General features: G+C 42.3%; 1 protein-coding gene across 16 annotated transcripts in view; it reads right to left on the bottom strand.

Moving 5' to 3' along the window:
* LOC110535604 (sickle tail protein homolog) overlaps positions 1-21254 on the bottom strand; it is a 243719-nt gene that overhangs the window by 59738 nt on the left and 162727 nt on the right. For 13 of the 16 annotated variants that reach the window (XM_036935332.1, XM_021620705.2, XM_021620700.2 and 10 more), the window contains exon 2: positions 18298-18590. In XM_036935332.1, the coding sequence (XP_036791227.1) occupies positions 18298-18590 (293 nt within the window). Of the gene's footprint in view, positions 1-9053; positions 9310-18282; positions 18591-21254 lie in introns of those variants that run through there. The other 3 variants (XM_021620697.2, XM_036935335.1, XM_021620706.2) reach the window with 3 other exon arrangements.

The raw sequence follows: 21254 nt of genomic DNA, 5'->3' as shown, positions 1-21254 counted from the left end.
AATAATATGGACCCAGTGTGCTTTGTAAATGTTCATTTGTACATTTTGGTTGTTTAGCAGACCTTCTTATCCAGAGTGACTTACAGTCAGGGAATTCAACTAAGGTATATAAACAACAACATATACGTTTTTTTTTTTTGTTAATAAGAATGTGGTTGTTGTGAAGGCGTGTAGTTAAATGTATTTTGTATTTCAAAGAATTAAAAAAATATATATACACAAAATAGTGTTTTGTATTTTATTTTGATCCATTGGTAACATTTTGTAATTGTAACAAGATAGTTCTTTCCCCATCTCTGTCTGAATATAATACATCATAGCGAAGAAACGGGAGAAGGTAACAAGAAATGTGAGATACCACCTGTTACTTAAGTAATTTCTTAAGTAAAGTCTTCTTAGCATCACATCTCCCACATTCTCTCATAGTTAAGTTAACGTCTGAGGGTAAGTCACAATGGGTGCGCCCGCAAATGGCACCCTACTCCCTGTGTAAGTGCTCTACTTTTGACCAGGCCTCAAAGGTCAAAAGTAGTCCACCCATAAATGGAATAGGGTGCCATTTGGGACAGAGGCGAGGTGTAGTTTCTTCAGAGTGCGGAAGAGTCGCAGGGCCCTGATCCCCATTATTAAAGTGTCTAGTGAAACGCTTACTGGGGACCACTCACACCCCTTTACTCTACCCACACCAAATGATCCTCCACCTCCCAAAGGAGAGGGAGAGGTGGGCGGGCAACACAGCGGCACGAACAAACACACACAATCGCACAAACACACTCTTAGTCACACACGGAACTTTTCATTAGATTTGACATTACTTAAGCAAATGTTCATCTCTCTTTCATGTGCGTTTTTACCTCCTGTAATCCCGGCATGCACACACACACGCACAGCAACACACAAGGTTCAGACAATCTTATCAGACCTGGATTTGTTTGATTGACCCATGCAAATAGGGAAAATATCGCTCCTTTCAACTCTACAGTTGCCCATCATCATCATGTCCTCCTATCACTCTCCTCCATCTGTTCCTGTGTTCTTTGCCCTTTACGTGCATGCTCCTTGCGCACCATTGACCCCAGCATTGTTTTCTCTTTGACCTGTGCCTATAAGCAGTTATATCAGATACTACACCGCACTACACTCACAACTCCAGCACACACACACTGATATTCCAGTACACTAAACTCACGACTCAAGCTCTTTCTATCACACACACACACACACACAACCTGCTGGAGAGAGAACCTGTAATCGACAGACAGATCTTCTCCAGTGACAACTGATACTGGTGCTCAGCCAGTATCCAAAACATGACTCATTCATCCATATGAGATTGGGAATGAAATATGAACTCAAACACAACGTAAACAAATAACAGAATTGCCCAATAAGGTAGGGAGCTGAAGGTTCGAGTTGCCAAACGTCAGCCTCGAAACCTTAATGACTTGGAGAAGATCTGCAAAGAGGAGTGGGACAAAATCCCTCCTGAGATGTGTGCAAACCTGGTGGCCAACTACAAGAAACGTCTGACCTCTGATTGCCAACAAGGGTTTTGCCACCAAGTACTAAGTCATGCTTTGCAGGTCAAATACTTGTTACCCTCATTAAAATGCAAATCAAATTATAACATATTTGACATGGGTTTTTCTGGATTTTTTTGTTGTTATTCTGTCTCTCACTGTTCAAATGAACCTACCATTAAAATTATAGACTGATCATTTCTTCATCAGTGGGCAAACGTACAAAATCAACAGGGGATCAAATACTTTTTCCCCCTCACTGTAATACCTATAACCTAAAACTTCTTAACCGGGAATATTGAAGAACTGGGAATATTGAACCACCTGCTTTCATATGTTCTCATGTTATGAGCAAGGAACTTAAAAGGGTAGCTTTTTACATGGCACATATTCCACTTTTACTTTCTTTTCCAACACTGTGTTTTCGCATTATTTAAACCAAATTGAGCATGTTTCATTATTTATTTGAGACTAAATAGATTTTATTTATGTATTATATGAAGTTAAATAAAAAAAGTGCTCATTGTTCATTCAGTATTGTTGTAATTGTCATTATTACAAAAAATAACTTGAAAAAATAATAATAAAAAATAAAAAATAAAATGGAAAATAAATTCTGCCGATTAATTATGGTATCGGCTTTTTTTGGTCCTCCAATAATCGGTATCGAAAAATGATAAAATCGGTCGACCTCTAAATTCAAACAATTAAAAAGACACCCTCGCCCCTCAGCCCTCAAATAAAGTGGACATTTCTGATGACACTTGCAGGGAAAGGGTAGAATTAATTCATTTTAAATGGACCGCTCTTGGCCGGAAATGTGTCACTCGTTCATCCCACGGTTGTGTTTCAGTCATCATGGAACTGTTGTGTGTAGAGGTCGACTGATTAATCGGAATGGCCAATTATTAGGGCCGATTTCAAGTTCATAACAATCTGATTTTTTTTACACCTTTATTTAATCTTTATTTAACTAGGCAAGTCAGTTAAGAACACATTCTTATTTTCAATGACGGCCTAGGAACGGTGGGTTTAACTGCCTCGTTCAGGGGCAGAACGACAGATTTTCCAATTGTCAGCTCGGGGGATCCAATCTTACAGTTAACTAGTCGAATGCAATAATGACCTGCCTCCCTCTCGTTGCACTCCACAAGAAGACTGACCATTTCGAATCCCATTGTAACTTCTCCTCTGTGCAATCTGGTTTCAGAGCTAGTCATGGGTGCACCTCAGTCACGCTGAAGGTATTAAACGATATCATAACCGCAATCGATAAAAGACAGTACTGTGCAGCCATCTTCATCGACCTGGCCAAGGCTTTCGACTCTGTCAATCACCGTATTCTTATCGGCAGACTCAACAGCCTTGGTTTCTCAAATGACTGCCTCGCCTGGTTCACCAACTACTTCTCAGAAAGAGTTCAGTGTGTCAAATCGGAGGGCCTGTTGTACGGACCTCTGGCAGTCTCTATGGGGGTACCACAGGGTTCAATTCTCGGGCCGACTCTTTTCTCTGTATATATCAACGATGTCGCTCTTGCTGCGGGTGATTCCCTGATCCACCTCCACGCAGACGACACTATTCTGTATACATCTGGCCCTTCTTTGGACACTGTGTTAAAAAACCTCCAAACGAGCTTCAATGCCATACAACACTCGTTCCGTGGCCTCCAACTGCTCTTAAACGCAATTAAAACTCAATGCATGCTTTTCAACCGTTTGCACCCGCCCGACTAGCATCACTACTCTCAATCCAAAACTAAATCTAGAATTGGCTTCCTATTTCACAACAAAGCCTCCTTCACTCACGCCGCCAAACATACCCTCGTAAAGCTGACTATCCTACCGATCCTTGACGACTCAAACACTCTACTCAGGAAACTGGATGCAGTCTTTCACAGTGCCATCTGTTTTGTCATCAAAGCCTCATATACTACCCACCACTGCGACCTGTATGCTCTCATCGGCTGGCCCTGGCTACATATTCGTCGCCAGACCCACTGGCTCCAGGTCATCTATAAGTCTTTGCTAGGTAAAGCTCCGCCTTATCTCAGCTCACTGGTCACGATAACACCCACCCATAGCACGCGTTCCAGCAGGTATTTCTCACTGGTCATCCCCAAAGCCAACACCCCCTTTGGCCGCCTTTCCTTCCAGTTCTCTGCTGCCAGTGACTGGAACCAATTACAAAAATCGCTGAAGCTGGAGACTTATATTTCCCTCACTAACTTTAAACATCAGCTATCTGAGCAGCTAACCGATCGCTGCAGCTGTACATAGCCCATCTGTAAATAGCCCATCCAATCTACCTACCTCATCCCCATATTGTTTTTATTGACTTTTCTCCTCTTTTGCACACCATTATTTCTACTTGCACATCGTTATCTACACATCTATCACTCCAGTGTTAATTTTCTAAAATTGTAATTACTTCGCTATTATGGCCTATTTATTGCCTTAACTCCTCACGCCATTTGCACACACTGTATATAGACTTTCTTTTTTTTCTATTGTGTTATTGACTGTACACTTGTTTATTCCATGTGTAACTCTGTGTTGTTGTTTGTGTCGCACTGCTTTGCCAGGTTGCAGTTGTAAATGAGAACTTGTTCTCAACTAGCCTACCTGGTTACTTAAAGGTGAAATAAAATGTCAGTTATCAGCGATTCTGACAGAGGTGAATCAGAACAAAAACCCGTCTAATAACAACAATTATATGTTGACTTCCAGTGTGACTCAGACTTGTGTTGTAAGTAAACTACGCCTCTGCAAACAATGCTGTTGTGTATCATACCAGAGAATCCTGCTACATCAGAAGATTAGCTGGCCAGATTAGCTGAACCACTCTGATTTCCATGTGTGCATTTTGAGACTTGTGTGTGTAAAGACTGTTGTCTGTCTAGGGGTGTTATCAGGTCTGGTCTGTCAAAAAGGCTTATTCCACAGCCCTCATCCTGTCCCCCCCGTCACCCCCCTTTCCCTCAGGATTAAACCCCAGGCACGGCGCCAATCTATGGGTCACTTGTCCCCTCAGCATCCCATCAACCCCAAACCTCCAGGCTCCACTTTAACACCCTCCACCTCCCGGGACGGCAGGTCTGCACGTGTCTGTCGTTAACTCCTCAAGCCCTGCGGCTGTCGTTTGTTTCAGTCCAAGGAGTCATTCAGATCTGAAAGCGCCACTCACTTGTGGAGGAGTGGCTGGAGAGGACCTGAGCAGAAACCATTAAATAGCCTCAGCTCCTGCCTCCTGTTCTGACAGCCGTTGAGACTGCTGAGAGGGGCTGATTAAAAACAGATGTCTGGACAGACACCTGCTACACTGAGGTGATTGTGTGAATTGAGACACACAGGAATTAGAGCCATGACATGTCTCTTTATGAAAATACCACAGTATCTCAGTTAGAGGGTTTTGGAGGGATAAGAATTGTCTCACTCTAAGCTTTGGGGAGAAAGTCTAAATATATATCCAATATGGTTGGTTTTAACCAGTCCGTTGACATTTCAGTGTCATAACGAACTTAGCATTACAGCATAGTAGACTTGAAATCGTGTAAGACTTCTGTAAGGGACCTAGATTCCAAACTATTACATCATCTCTGTTGACCGTACATTCACGTTATTAAATATGTAACACAGCAATAAAACATCTGAAGAACATAGTACACACTCCAACTCTGAAAATCCCCGAGTGAATAAAATCACATTTCAACTTTTTCCTGCATGTTGTTCGTGTTAGAGTTAAAGTAAAAAAAAAAATGGAAGCATTTATTTCGCTTTCAGTGGATGATCACAAATTCCAGCCAGAGAGAGAGAGAGAGAGAGCTGCTTCTCACTGTGCCACTGTTATCTAGGTGACCTTGGAGTTAAGGAATAACAGTGTAGCTGGGCCAGAAGCCTGGGGAGAGAGGTATGCAAGGGATCGGCCAAATGTTGCAAACATTGTATAAAGTATTTCACAAGTCTCTGAGGGAAGGGAGAAGATATACTCACTGGTATGAGTCACTCAATGAGTTCTATGGATTGTGATTCTCAAATGTGACAGGTGGTAAACCCATGGAGCTTCCAAAGAAAATATACAGACCCTGGCCTGTGTGGTCTAGTGGTTAGTGCCGCAGACCATGCCACACAAGAGGCTGTTCACAGTGTTTATTTTGCCACCAAAAACAATCCATAAGGAATAGAGGGGGTTACTAATCACAATGTGTCCACCACGCAACTGTGTTCAAGTCATTTTGTGTCCACCTGTAATGTGACCTCCCCCCCCCCCCCACATCTGCGTCTAAGTAATTTTGTGTCCACCTTGCGACTGTGTCAGAACCATCCAGTATATCGCGTAACGTAGAGCGGCCTGGCCTGGCTGCCCACACAGCTGTCTTAACATGGCGGCTGTTATCCCTCACACTGAGGACCCGGCCAGCCGTGGCCAGCCATGTCACAGCTCAGCTCCCTCATGGGGAGAAGTGTGTGTGTGTGTGTGTGTTTGTCTGCGTGTGTGTGTGTGTGTTTGCATGGGAGTGTGTGGGAGGGGAGAGGAGTGGTTAAGCGTGCTCGTCCAACACCCAGAGGAGAGGATGGGGCCGTGGGCAGCTCTCTCATCTCCCTTGGATCTAGGTCTTTAAAGTCCGGATGAGTAGAGGAGGAAATTAAACCCCTCAGGTTTTGTTGGAAATGAGAGAGCGAGAGAGAAATTGAGTGCGAGTCATTCGGTACGGGGTTATCCACTTCCACTGTGCACAGAGAGGTATCTTCCTGACCGCTGTTTAACCTTGAAAAAAAGCCCTCCTGTGAAATCTCAACCCAAAGTGAGAGTACAAAGTATGTGCTTGCCGCTTGGCTATCCCGCACCGTAGCCACGGTTGAGGCTCTTCTTGTCCGGACAACGATGTGACAACGATGTGACAACAGTAGTGTGGGAGAGAATGGCCTTAGTGGCTTTTCACTCTGCTAGTGGTTTTTCTAGTCTGCACTGCTTTTCGGAACAACAGTAAAATGTCGGACTAAGGTAGAGTTGTGATGTGATAGTTGATGAATGAGAGGGTTTGTGGTTGGGATGCACGATATAAAATCGGTAAGCATATCGGTAAGCATATCGGCCCGGTGTCTAGTTTTACGCCGATGTCAAAACTGATGTCAAAGCTGACGTGTGTAACTATATAAATGTAGGTAGATGAAGTAATGACGCCACGAAAAAGCCAGTGCGGCACGTACATCACAGAATTCCTAACCTAGCCCACAATGTCTGCTGTGTGGATCTATTTTGAAGTTTCAAAGGAAGATAACCAAAAGGCTATAGGCAACATTTGTGCTGCTGTTATTTCCCGAGGAGGGGAGAAAGTGAAATCTTTCAATCCCCCAAACCTAATTACTCATTTGAAAGTGCATCGCCCCCAGAAGTTCAGCGACTACTTAGTACAAAAGCAGTAAAAAAAACTAAGAGCACACGTCCAACAACTAAACAAGTTTAAGTCGAGCAGTCATTTGAAAGAGTACGTTTCAGCGAGACAACTCAAAAAGGTGAAATCCATTAACGCCAAGATAATATAATTCATTGCCCTTGACAACCAACCGTTCTCCGTCGTGGATGATGTTGGCTTTCGCCGACTGGTCGAGCACCTCGAGCCCCGGTACACACTAACCAAGTAGGCGCTATTTTTCAGATGTTGCCCTCCCGGGCCCACAGTATTGTTGAAACGCACATCCGTGAGCTACTTGCTATGGGCGTCACCGCTATTAGCTTCACGGCTGACATTTGGACCCGCAATGTCATCTCCGTGGGCATGCATGCCGAGTCTGACAGCACAGTGGGTCGACGAGGATTTCGTACTGAGGAAAGCCGTAGTGCGCGCTCAAGAATGTGCTGGTTCTCATACCGCTGCTGCCATTTCAATGGCATTTGAGAAAATGTTTGAAACTTGGAAACATGAACACACTCCTAGCTCCATTTGACCAAACGGACTCGAGAACTAAGCTCATCAACTGCGTCTGCAGCAGACGTGATACCCTCTGTCATGGCATTGAAACACCTGCTCAACAAAACTGCTGACACAGACCGTGGGATCAAAACTTGCAAAAGTACTGTACTAGAGGCTGTGAACAAGCGATTCGGTGGCATTCTCTCTGAGCCTCTTTACTGTGTCGCCACCATGCTCATTACTACTTCGATGCAGACAAGGTTTACGTGAAATGTTACAGACACAGCTGGACAAGATGGAAACGGACACAGTGATCAGAGCGCGGCGTGGAAGAGGACCCACGACGGAAGAGGCCACGGACAGACAGAGCTGAAAGTTCACTGCTTGACATGTATGATGAAATCCTGGTTGAGAATGAAACGACTGAACATTTGAACACCCAAAACAGCAAGTAAGTGAAATAAATAGATACCAGTATGTTTTACTGGTAATGGGGACATATGTAAATGCCAACAAAACAACTTTTTGGTCAGTGTGTGTGTGTGTTTCAACTATTTAACTGTACTAGAATGCTTAAAAGGCCGCTAAAATGTTAAATATTGGTTATCGGTATAAGGAATATATCAGTATTGGACAAAAAAGGCCTCTTTTAGCGCTAATTAATATGTAGAGATGGTAGCTCATTAGAATATTTTGGGGTGTGGTTTATGGACAGCTCTTTTTGTGCAATCATGAGGGAGCGTAGTATCATTCCAGTTCATGCAACCTGTTGTGTTATGCTATTAAATGGTACATATGACTATGGCTAGTGATGGTGATTTGTGAAAGATTCATGTATGGCCTTGTGTTAATGTTCATACAAATATTTACACATGTTAAGTTTGCTGTACCAAACATAACATATTAAATTCGCTTTTCCGGATATACATGTTCTATGTTACGTCTTGTCTATGAGACCAGGCTGGGCACCTACCCAGTTCAAAAGCACTTAAATATGTTGCCTTGCACGTTCACCCGCTGAATGGCACATACACAAGGCTTAAAAATCATTATTTAACCGGTCTCCTCCCCTTAATCTACACTGATTTAACTGATGACATCAATAAGGGATCATAGTTTTCACCTGGTCAGTCTCATGGAAAGAGTAAGAGTTCCTAATGTTTTGTACACTCAGTGTTTAGCAATTCAATATCAGCCCGCATGATGCCGATCTCACGTCTCTTGCGGTTATAAAGGTATTGAGAAACTCCAGCGCACCACAATATTTATTCCGTAGCCTGCATTTGCATGAATATGATTAATACAAAACCAAAATAGAACGTCAGAAAATTGCTTGTTCCAGCTTTATTATTAAACTCAAGTGCCAACTTTTTCAACATCCGATTCCGCCGTGTGAGCACCTGATAACCCACCATTCCTTGTCTTGGTTCAAGTATGCACCACGGTTCAGACAAAATAACATTAGAATACAAACTATTGCTAAATGAGCGCATTCATAGATTCTACCGTATTCGCATAACATGCACGTTTCAAGAGGTACAGTGCACGGTCGCATGTTTGAATTGATCTACGAATGCGAAGAAACGCGCACAAAACATGAAAGAGAATGAATAGCCTACCTTTGTTCAAACTGCGAAGACAAACGTTTATTGGTGCCTTTGTCAGAATGTGATTATTTGTATTTCCATGAAGAATTCAGATAGGTGAGAAAGAGCCATGAGTTCGGGCAATCCTCTTCCATGCAACTTCAGTGAGTTCTTACGTTATTTCATTTACATACGAGCTCCACTCTCTCGACTCGAACAGGCACCTACATGAAAACTGAGCTTCTCAAGCGGTAACATCATGAGTCTTCAAAATAACTTTAACTCCACCCATTTCAAAGCTGAATTTACCTGTATGACTGCAATATCTGAAAATGTGTTTCCTTTCCTATTTTAAGTTAATATACTGAAAATGTGTTTCCTATTTTAAGTTAATATACAGTATATGCAATGTAGGGTCTTAATTTGATCGCCCTGTTAAATGTAAAAGTTGTAGTGCATTTGAGGTATAAAAAGATTTCTGAAGTTTCGACTTTGAAATGTCAGACTTAATTTTCCCTTATGAAAAATGTCCATTAATTATAATTCACAGTTCCTGCTGCAGGATTTTTCTGATTTTTCTGTTGTAGCAAACTGGCTCAAATTAAGATCTTACATCTGTAGATAGGCAACTAGCCTCATGTTGCTGAAATATAAATTAGGCTTCGCTCTCACTCACCCCCTCAATGACACACACACACACACATGTCCCAGTATTGTAACCTTAACCCTAAAATAAAAACAAAGGCAAACTACTAAAAATAAGCTACTAAATAGCGACCAAAACTAAGTGCTCAGATGCATATGATTTCCAGTGGATCAACATTGCTGCTCAGGGGTTGAGTAGAGCTGAAGGATGGGACTAAAAACAAACTAAATATAACTATTGTACACTATACTGTGTCCGTCAAATGTATGTAGTATGTACAGTTCATTCGGAAAGGATTCAGACCCCTTGACTTTTTCCACATTTTGTTAAATTACAGCCTTATTCTAAAATTGATTCAATAGATATTTTTCCCCCCTCTTCAATTTACGCACAATACCCCATCATGACAAAGCAAAACCAGGTTGTTAGAAATGTTTGCAGATGTATTAAAAATAAAAAACAGATATCGCATTTACATAAGTATTCATTGCCTTTACTCAGTACTTTGTTGAAGCACCTTTGTCGAGTCGTCTTGGGTATGATGCTACAAGCTTGGCACACATGTATATGGGGAGTTTCTCTCATTCATCTCTGCAGATCCTCTCAAGCTCTGTCAGGTTGGATGGTAAGCATCGCTGCAAAGCTGTTTTCAGGTCTCTCCAGAGATGATCGATTGGGTTCAAGTCCGGGCTCTGGCTGGGCCAATCAAGGACATTCAGAGACTTGTCCCAAAGCCACTCCTGCGTTGTCTTAGCTGTGTGCTTAGGGTTGTTGTCCTGTTGGAAGGTGAACCTTCACCCCAGTCTGAGGTCCTGAGTGCTCTGGAGCAGGTTTTCATCAAGGAGCTCTCTGTACTTTGCTCCGTTCATCTTTCCCTCGATCCTGACTAGTCTCCCAGTCCCTGCCGCTGAAAAACATCCCCACAACATGCTGCCACCACCATAATTCACCATAGGGATGGCGCAAGGTTTCCTCCAGACGTGACGCTTGGAATTCAGAGTTCAATCTTGGTTTCATCAGACCAGAGAATCTTGTTTCTCATGGTCTGAGAGTCTTTTGGTGCCTTTTGGCCAACTCCAAGCAGGCTGTCGTGTGCCTTTTACTGAAGAGTGGCTTCCATCTGGCCACTCTACCATAAAGGCCTGATTGTTGGAGTGCTGCAGAGATGGTTGTCCTTCTGGAAGGTTTTCCCATCTCTGCAGAGGAACTCTGGAGCTCTGTCAGAGTGACCATCGGTTTCTTGGGCACCTCCCTGACCAAGGCCCCTTTCTCCTGATTGCTCAGTTTGGCTGGACGGCCAGCTCTAGGAAGAGTCTTGGTGGTTCCAAACTTCTTCCATTTAAGAATGATGGAGGACACTGTGTTCTTGGGGACCTTCAATGCTCCAGAAATATTTTAGTACCCGTCCCAAGATCTGTGTCTTGACAAAATCCTGTCTCGGAGCTATACGGGCAATTCCTTCAAACTCATGGCTTGTTTGTTTTTTTGCTCTGACATGCACTGTCTACTGTGGGATGATAAATGTAAACAGGATGCACCTGAGCTCAATTTCGAGTCTCATAGCAAAGGGTCTGAATAGCGATGTAAATAAGGTATTTCTGTTTTTAATATTTCATAAATTTGCTTATAATAACACTTATTAAAACCTGTTTTCCCTTTGTCATTATGGGATATTGTGTGTAGATCGATGAGGAAAAACATGTATTTGATACATTTTAGAATAAGGCTGTAACGTAACAAGTCAAGGGGTCTGAATATTTCCCGAATGCACTGTATAAGCTGGAAGTAGAAGCCCAAGAGTTGTTGTTCATTAGTTTACTCCAATTAGGGGAGGGGTGGTAGAGTTAGGGGAAAATAATAAAGGAAAATATATTAAAAAATATATACAGTAAATATATTATCTATACAGTACCAGTCAAAAGTTTGGAGAAACTTACTCATTCAAGGGGTTTTCTTGATATGTATTATTTTCTACATTGTAGAATTATAGTGAAGAAAAACTACGAAATAACACATATGGAATCATGTAGTAACCAAAAAAGTGTTAAACAAATCAAAATGTATTTTCTATTTGAATTTCTTCAAAGTAGCCACCCTGTGCCTTGATGACAGCTTGGCATTCTCTCAAACAGCTTCATGAGTTAGTCACCTGGAATTAATTTCAATTTACAGGTGTGCTTTTTTTAAAGTTAATTTGTGGAATTTCTTTCCTTCTTAATGTGTTTGGGCCAATCAGTTGTGTTGTGACAAGGTAGGGGTGGTATACAGAAGATAGCCCTATTTGGTAAAAGACCAAGTCCATATTATGGCAAGAACAGCTCCCGAGTGACGCAGTGGTCTAAGGCACTGCATCTCAGTGCTTGAGGTGTCACTACTGGTTCGATTCCAGGCTGTATCACAACTGGCCGTGACTGGAAGTCCCATAGGGTGGCACACAATTGGTCCAGCATCGCCCGGGTCAGGGTTTGGAAGCGGTAGGCTGTCATTGTAAATAAGAATTTGCTCTCTACTTACTTTCCTAGTTAAATAAAGGTTTAATAAAAAAAGAAAAAGCAAACAGAAACGACAGTCCATCATTACTTTAAGACATGAAGGTCAGTCAATCCGGAACATTTCAAGAACTTTAAAAATGTATTTGTGCAGTCGCAAAAACCATCAAGCGTTATGATGAAACTGGCTCTCATGAGGACCGCCACAGAAAAGGAAGACCCAGAGTTACCTCTGCTGCAGAGGATAAGTTCATTAGTGTAACCAGTCTCAGAAATGGCAGCCCAAACAAATGCTTCACAGAGTTCAAGTAACAGACACATCTCAACATCAACTGTTCAGAGGAGACTGCGTGAATCAGGCCAATAATAAGAAGAGACTTGCTTGGGCCAAGAAACTGTAGATCAATGGACATTAGACCGGTGGAAATTCGTCCCTTGGTCTGATTTGTCCAAATTTGCGATTTTTGGTTGCAACCGCCGTGTCTTTGTGAGATGCAGAGTAGGTGAACGGATGATCTCTGCATGTGTTTCCAACCATGAAGCATGGAGGAGATGGTGTGGGGGTGCTTTGCTGGTGACTGTCAGGGATTTAGTTATAATTCAAGGCACACTTAACCAGCATGGCTACCACAGCATTCTGCAGCGATACACCATCCCATCTGGTTTGCACCTATCATTTGTTTTTCAACAGGACAATGACCTAACATACCTCCCGGCTGTGTAAGGGCTATTTGACTAAGAAGGAAAGTGATGGAGTGCTTCATCAAATGACCTGGCCTTCACAATCACCCGACCTCAACCCAATTGAGATGGTTTGGGATGAGTTGAAGCTCAGAGTGAAGGAAATGCAGTCAACAAGTGCTCAGCATATGTGGGAACACCTTCAAGACGGTTGGAAAAGTATTCCAGGTGATGCTGGTTGAGAGAATGCCAAGAGTGTGCAAAGCTGTCATCAAGGCAAAGGGTGGCTACTTTGAATAATCTAAAATATATTTTGATTTGTTTTAACACTTTTTTGGTTACTACATGATTCCATATGTGTTATTTCATATTCTACAATGTAGAAAATAGTAAAATGAAAGAAAAACCCTAGAATGAGTAGGTATGTCCAAACTTTTGACTGGTACTGTACTTACAAAAAAATATATGGAGGATTGGAAGTGATGCAGACAACTACATTCATGGAAGCCACAATCTATCTCCAATATTAAAGCTGTTCTCCCCCACCTCCCCAAAAAATGAACATTGCTGCTCAAATTGTTGAGGTTTGATGTCTTGAATTGCAATGATTGCTGTCTCATAAAATCTTATTCATGGATAATCAATCATAATGGGCAGAAAATGCAGAATGCATACCAATTTGCATGCACACACACACACGCACAGCCAGTACACCCTTATGACTTAGTGCCCGGCTCACATTTATCTCTATTGTTTTGACTACAAAGCCAGGTGATCACACCCTTTTGTCTCATCTGAACCACAAACAGAGAGGCCAGGTGAACCAAAGGTCTGAGGTTCTACTGCTCCTTCTCCCAAACCTTCTTCTGCTCGGCCAAGTTGCCCCAAGGGTGATACGGCAACATACATTCTTCATTGTCTAAAGCAGGGATGTGTAACGTTCTTCGTCGAGCGAAAGAGAGGAGGACCAATGCGCAGCGTGGTAAGTGTTCATATTTTAAACATTTTAATGAACACTGAAAACAAAACAATAAACAACCAACGAACAGTCCTGTAAGGTACAACACTAAACAGAAAATAAACACCCACAACTCAAAAGTGAAACCAGGCTACCTAAGTATGATTCTCAATCAGGGACAACGATTCGCAGCTGCCTCCGATTGAGAACCATACTATGCGGAAACAACAGAAATCCCAAATGACAGAAAAACGAACATAGACAGCCCACCCAACTCACGCACTGACCCTACTAACACAAAGATATAATAACAGAACTAAGGTCAGAACGTGGCAGGATGTCAAACTGCATTCGGTCATCACTGAGGTCTGGAGGGCCGCACTTAAAATGTTATATATTTGCTCGCCGTGAAATGTGCAAAACATTTTCCTCTATCCACCGCGTTTGGAATCTTTGATACTATACAGTGCCTTGCCAAAGTATTCAGACTCCTTGGATTTCTTCACATTTCATTACAAAGTGTTACAAAGTGGGATTCAAATTGAGTCCATACATGTTAGAAACACCTTTGGTAGCGATTACAGCTGTAAGTCTTCTTGGGTAAGTCTCTTAAGAGCTTTGCACACCTGGATTGTGTAATAGTTGCCTACTATTCTTTTAAAAACTCTATAAGCTCTGTCAAGATGTTGGGGGTCATAGCTGGACAGCAATTTTCAAGTCTTGCCATAGTATTTCAAGCAGATTATTATTATTTTTTTTAAGTAACTTGGTAAGGAACATCCACTGTCTTCTTGGTAAGCAACTCCAGTGTAGGTTTGGCCTTGTGTTTATTGTCCGGCTGAAGGGTGAATTCCTCTGCCAGTGTCTGGTGTAAAGCACACTGATTTTGGTTTTGCTGGATTTTACCTGTGCTTAGCCCTATCCCGTTTCTTTTTTATCCCGAAAAACTCCCCAGTATGTGCCGATGTCAAGCATACCCATAACATGATGTTTGAAAATTAGGAGGCAGTTACTCAGTTATGTGCTGTGTTGGATTTGCTCCAAACATAGGGCTTTTTTAGGCCAAAAAAGCACAAAATGATCACGATACTTAGATGCTGATACGATATGTATTGCGATTCAATACTGTGATTTTATTGAGATTCCCATGGTCCAATCATATTGCTCATCATACAGTATGTCTGCAGCAGAGGGACAAGAGTGAGCCATGAGAAATAAAAGTACTGAAAACAAATATGGCTCCCTATTTTAAAAGAAGATGGAGAACAAGCTATGCAGGAAAGATACTCGAGTTTTGGTGCAGGTACAGCCAACTAGCGCATAAAATAATGTTGTGATATTGTCTAAACGATACAGTACAATAGATTGCCAAAAATAATATTCTGATATGCAACTGTATTGATATTTCCCCCATCACTAATATATATATATATATATATATATATATATATATATATACTGTATACACTTTTTATTTTACTCAAACATATTGAATGAGCTTGCGGGTAAAATGTTGAACCTTTTACTGCAGTGGGCTGAATCAGGGTCCCACAGAGTGTTTCTTGGTAGTCTTAAACAAATCGACTTTGAAACAAAAGTAGTAACCTGACAGACACCTGTACCATGTCAGATGTATAATTGAAATGTATTCAGTTTTGAGTTTGCATCCCAATATTACACTTATTTTTATTTTTGTATTTTATTTTATTATACATCACAGAAGCCTGAAAAATTGTTTGTTTTTTTAAGAAAAAATAAATTTGACATAGAAAAAATGGATTTTCGTCGTAAAATTATGGAATTATGACAAATATTAATACTATTCCACCCATGAGTCTAAAGAGTGTGCTTTTGGTCAATGACAGCAGGAAAGGGCTCCCACACCTGGTCTAAAGACTCCCAGTCTGAGTCCCAAAGGGCTACCACACTCTCAGCCGTAGAGAAATGCTTATTGAAATTCTTGATTATCGTGGATTTATCAGTGGTGACAGTGTTTCCTAGTCTTAGTGCAGTGGGCAACTGGGAGGAGATACTCTTATTCTCCATGGAGTTTACAGTGTCCCAAAACCTTTTGGAATTAGTGCTGCAGGATACAAATTTCTGTTAGGAAAGCAAAGGCTAGCTTTTTCAAACTGTGTGTATTGGTTCCCGACTTCCCTGAAAAGTTGCATATCACGGGGACTATTCAATGCTAGTGCAGTACGCCACAGGGTGTTTTTGTACTGGTCAAGAGCAGTCAAGTCTGGAGTGAACCAAGGGCTATATCTGTTCTTAGCTCTACATTCTTTGAAAGGGGCTTGCTTATTTAAGATGGTGCGGAAAGCACTTTTAAAGAACAACCAGGCATCCTCTACTGATGGGATGAGGCCAATATCCTTCCAGGATACCCGGGCCAGGTCGATTAGAAAGGCCTGCTCGCAGAAGTGTTTACGGGAGCATTTGACAGTGATGAGGGGTGGTCGCAGGCAATGAGGCAGTGATTGCTGAGATCCTGGTTGAAAACAGCAGAGGTGTATTTAATATGATATCTATGAAGGTGCCCATGTTTACAGATTTGGGGTTGTACCTGGTAGGTTCCTTGATAATTTGTGTGATATTTGAGGGCATCTAGCTTAGATTGTAGGACAGCCGAGGTGTTAAGCATATCCCAATTTAGGTCACCTAGTAGTACAAACTCTGACGATAGATGGGGGGGCTATCAATTCACATATGGTGTCCAGGGTACAGCTGGGAGCTGAGGGGGGTCTATAACAAGCGGCAACAGTGAGGGACTTATTTCTGAAGAGATGGATCATTAAAAGTAGAAGCTCAAACTGTTTGGGCATAGACCTGGATAGTATGACAGAACTCTGCAGGCTATCTCTACAGTAGATTGCAATTCCGGCCCCTTTAGCAGTTCTGTCTTGATGGAAAATGTTGTAATTGGGGATGGAAATTTCAGAATTTTTGGTGGCCTTCCTAAGCCAGGGTTCAGACACGGCTAGGACATCAAGGTTGGCGGAAGCAAACTTAGGGAGGAGGCTTCTGATCATAACATGCATGTACCCAAGGCTTTTACGGTTGCAGAAGTCAACACATGAGAACGCCTGGGCAATGGGAGTGGTGCTGGGGGCTGCGGGGCCTGGGTTAACCTCTACATCACCAGAGGAACAGAGTTGGATGAGAGTACGGCTGAAGGCTATAAGAACTGGTTGTCTAGTTTGTTGGGAACAGAGAATAAAAGGAGCATAATTCTGGTCGTGGTAGAATAGATTCAGGGCATAATGGGGTATAAAGGGTATGGTAGGGTGTGAGTACAGTGGGGGTAAACCTAGGCATTGAGTGATGATGAGAGCGGTTGCACCTCTGGAGGCGCCAGTTAAGCTAGGTGCGGTCTCCGCAAGTGTGGGGGACAAGGGAGATATCTGAGGCATGTTGAGCAGGACTAGGGGCTCTGCAGTAAAATAAAACAATGGGAGCTGCCCTAAACAACAGTATACAAGGCATATTGACATTAGAGAGAGGCATAAAGCAATCACAAGTGTTGATTGGGAGAGCTAAGACAACAACAGGTGAGACAACAACGGGTAAACAGCTAAGACAACAACAACAACGGGTAAATGGCAATGAATGGGCAGAGAGTTCAGTTAGCTACACACAGGGCCTGAGTTTGAGGTTGGGGCCGACAGATAAACAAAATGAGGCATCAGCTGTGTTGTGGAGTGATCATAGGGTCCAATGAGCAGCAATAGATGAAACAGGGAGCCGTCTAAAGACTCAGTCGGAGTCCCAAAGGGCTACCACACCTGGTCTAAAGACTCTCACTCTGTTTTTGTGTGTGAGCAGAGGATTCTGATGATGAATCTATGGTTATTAAGCGGTCATTATTAATGAATGACCAACATGCAATAAGCAGCTAATGGTAGATGCAAAGTTTGTAGCGTTTGTGAAATATTGAATGTGAACACTGGGGGCCAGTTTCCCAGATAGAGATTAATTGACCATGTTTCTTTGTCCAAGACTAGCTTTAATCTGTGTCCGGGAAACCGCAACAGTACGGAGCCAAATGTTTACCACTTCTGCACAAGACAAAATACAAAAGAACAAGAATTTTGGAGCAGACTAAGGAGAAAAAAAGGTGACAACATGATTTATGGAATGGACTTGTGGCAAAACAGGGAGAAATAGTGTTGCAATTGGACTGTCACCTGACCCAAACAAGACAAATACAAATCACTTGTAACACCCCAGGTGTAAAAGAGTAGTCTCACATTCATTGATAATTTGGACCAAAGAAATTGATTAACTAGGAAAAGTGTCACAATAGAGCCCAAGTGAAAGACTGGCAGTAAAGGTAGGAAGAGATGAGAGAGGGTGTGCTAGAATAGCAGTGGGTCGGATTCGGTCCCACGCTTTCACTGGTACATGTATTCTGGTGGCGGTGGCTTAGACCGCCAGTAGGAAACGCAAGTAAAAAATATGGAATGAAATATCTCCACTGTCACTAACCTGCTCGTCACTAACCTGTTCCCGGAGCCTCTCCTGGTGGCCCATGATGGCCGAGGCGTGGTGAGGGTACTTCTGTTTCAGGTGCTCCAGGAAGGCCTCCCTCTTCTTGTCCATGTCCGAGGGCTGCATGGCCAGGATCTCTCGGGAGCTGCGTGCCCCCCCTAACGTATGCCTGCGGGGGACGTTGCGGCTGCTGTTACTTTTGGGGTCCTGGGCCCGGGTGGGGGTCCCATTCGGGGGGCCCTGCCTCCTGCTCAGGTGCTCGGCGTCCTCCGGGGAGGTCACCTTTAGGTTGCTTTTGGTTTGCTCTGGAGAGAGAGGGAGAGAGGTTGGGTCAACATACGGGTACTGTGGCACTATTCTTACGGTGTGTGGGTGCATGGTTTCTACTGGGCCAAAAAGGTGCTTAGGAGGTGGGTGTGGCAGTGGGTAGGGAAGTGGCGCCAGGAAAAAACAAATGTGTTATTTTTTATACATTTGCTAAAAATACATTTTAAAAATGTTGCTTTGTCATTATGGGGCATTGTGTGTAAATTGATGAGGGAAAAAAACTATGTAATATATCTTAGAATAAGGCTGTAACTTAACAAAATGTTGAAAAAGTCAAGGGGTCTGAAAACTTTCCGAACGCACTGTACATACTATATACATTTTACGGACACAGTATAGTTTACAATAGTTATCTTTTGTTTGTTTTTAGTCCCATCCTTCAGCTCTTCTCAACCCCTGAGCAGCAATGTTGATCCACTGGAAATCATATGCATCTGAGCACTTAGTTTTAGTAGAGTTTTAGTAGTTTTAGTAGCATCGTTTTGGAAGTAGTTTGCCTTTTGTTTTTATTTTATACAAACTGGGACAGTATTCTTTTACTGTTTATTCTCACCTGCTGTGTGTGTGTGTGTGCGTGTACGCGTGCCCTTAGGTGCATTTACAAACCTTTAGGGCATACACATGACTATAAAACTATAGTCTAAGTCAGAGACCTAACCCTAAACACCAGTGGACCAGCCAGACTGGGAGGGGTTCAAACTGCAGAGGTTCAAACTGTAGAACCCAGTTCCTACATTTAAATATACAAATGGATTTTATCAAACAAAACTATGCTCCATTTTATCTCTGGGACCCTCAGGATGACAAATCAGAGCAAGATTACTGAATGTAAGTACATTATTTACCTTCAGAGGTAAATGTATCAAACCAGTTGCCATGATAAAATGTTTTTGTTGTTGTGCACTCTCCTCAAACAGTAGCATGGTATTTTTTCACTGTAATCGCCACTGTAAGTTGGACAGTGCAGTTCGATTAGGAAGAATGAAAGATTTCTGCCCATATAAGACATGTCTATGTCCTGGGAAATGTTTTTTGTTACTTACAACGTCATGCTAATCACATTTGCGCACATTAGCTCAACCGTCCCGCGGGGGGGGGGGGGGGGGGGGGGGGGGACACTGATCCTGTAGAGGCTCTAGACCAAAAATGATGTATCTACAGATCAGACCTGGGTTCAATTACTATTTGAAATTAGTCCAAATGCTTTATCTGCCGTTTGATTGAGCTTGCCTGGGGCAAAGGAACAAAATGTTTGCAGAATATTCACCCTCGGACGATACATGTCCCGAATGGACATGTACTGACATAGCCAACCGCTCTTGTTCAGTATACACGGTTCCATCTGGGCCTCAAGCTGAAAAGATCGTCGGTTCTCTACTCAATGACAGCATCAGCAGAGAACTAAGCATCCAAGAAAAGTATGAGAAGCATTGTTCTGTTATCTGTTGGGAATTTTCAATAAATCTAGCCACAGGAAACAACCTTCAAGTTTCATTGTATGAATTATCATAAAATCATAAAGTGGGATATTGATATCTTCCAGGATAGGAAGCATCCAGTACTGCAGACTAGTCCCCAGGTGTGTCCCAAATCACACGCTATTCCCTATATAGTGCCCAACCCTGGTCCAAAGTAGTGCACTATAAAGGAAATAGGAAACCATTCAGGATGCACAACCCAAATCTCATCACATAGTCATGTTGTTGCTTATTTCAGTGATCGGGAACTCCAAATTTCATGTGACAGAAACAATATCAGTGATGAAAACATCAAACCGAAGCAGCTGTTCACTGTAAACCCTCCCCACTTTCAAAAGCCTGGGCAAATATTCCAAATATGTCTAGGAGAGTGACAGAACGTTATCCAGAGAATTGGGAAATGGAATCATCACAGTGAACAGAAGTCACTGACTACAGACATTCGTACGTCAAAGTCAATACAGGAGGAAATGTTGTTCCTTCCAGTAGCACATTAGGATGTTTGGAAAACGGCGGCCATCTTGACTTGGAATAACCCCATTCTCTAAAGGGATGTCCTGTCTTCCTCTGTGAACTGTGAACTTTGATACATCATGAACTTCCAGGAAAAACAGAAAACACATGTCTAGTTAAAAACATAAATATTGAAAACCATTCAACTTCATTTTAACACATCAACATACTGTTAACTACCCAATATATCAACATGATATTCAATCTTAAAGAGGCATCACGGGATCTTATACCCTTACAAATTCATAACGTATTGTACAAATTTAATTCGTAACATATCAAACGAATTGCAATTTAAAAAAAAATGCATTGCAAGGATGTTGTAGTATATAATTGTGCACAATTCTATACTGGCTGAAATTATACAAAAGCTCTGGAGCATCACTAAAGAGAGAATAAGGAACATTTCCTTTAGTTCACGCTCTAAACACTCTATCTTGTTATAAATCAATGTGTTCCTTGGGATGGGGCCATAACACTACAAATCACTACTTCCGATGACTATTTCACTACTACAGTGTGCTATATAGGGAATATGCCATTTGGGATGCATCCAGTGTGTGTATGTGTGACAATGAGGGGCTTGCTGTGAGACTGAGAGTTATCCCATGGGACCGTGTGCTGACACACTCTTTTTTTTTTCTCTTCCCC

The sequence above is a fragment of the Oncorhynchus mykiss genome, chromosome 11 (assembly GCF_013265735.2).
Source record: "Oncorhynchus mykiss isolate Arlee chromosome 11, USDA_OmykA_1.1, whole genome shotgun sequence".
In the NCBI taxonomy this organism is placed as follows: domain Eukaryota; kingdom Metazoa; phylum Chordata; class Actinopteri; order Salmoniformes; family Salmonidae; genus Oncorhynchus; species Oncorhynchus mykiss.
Note: the sequence above shows the minus strand (reverse complement) of the source record. Positions and strands in the feature narration are given on the sequence as shown.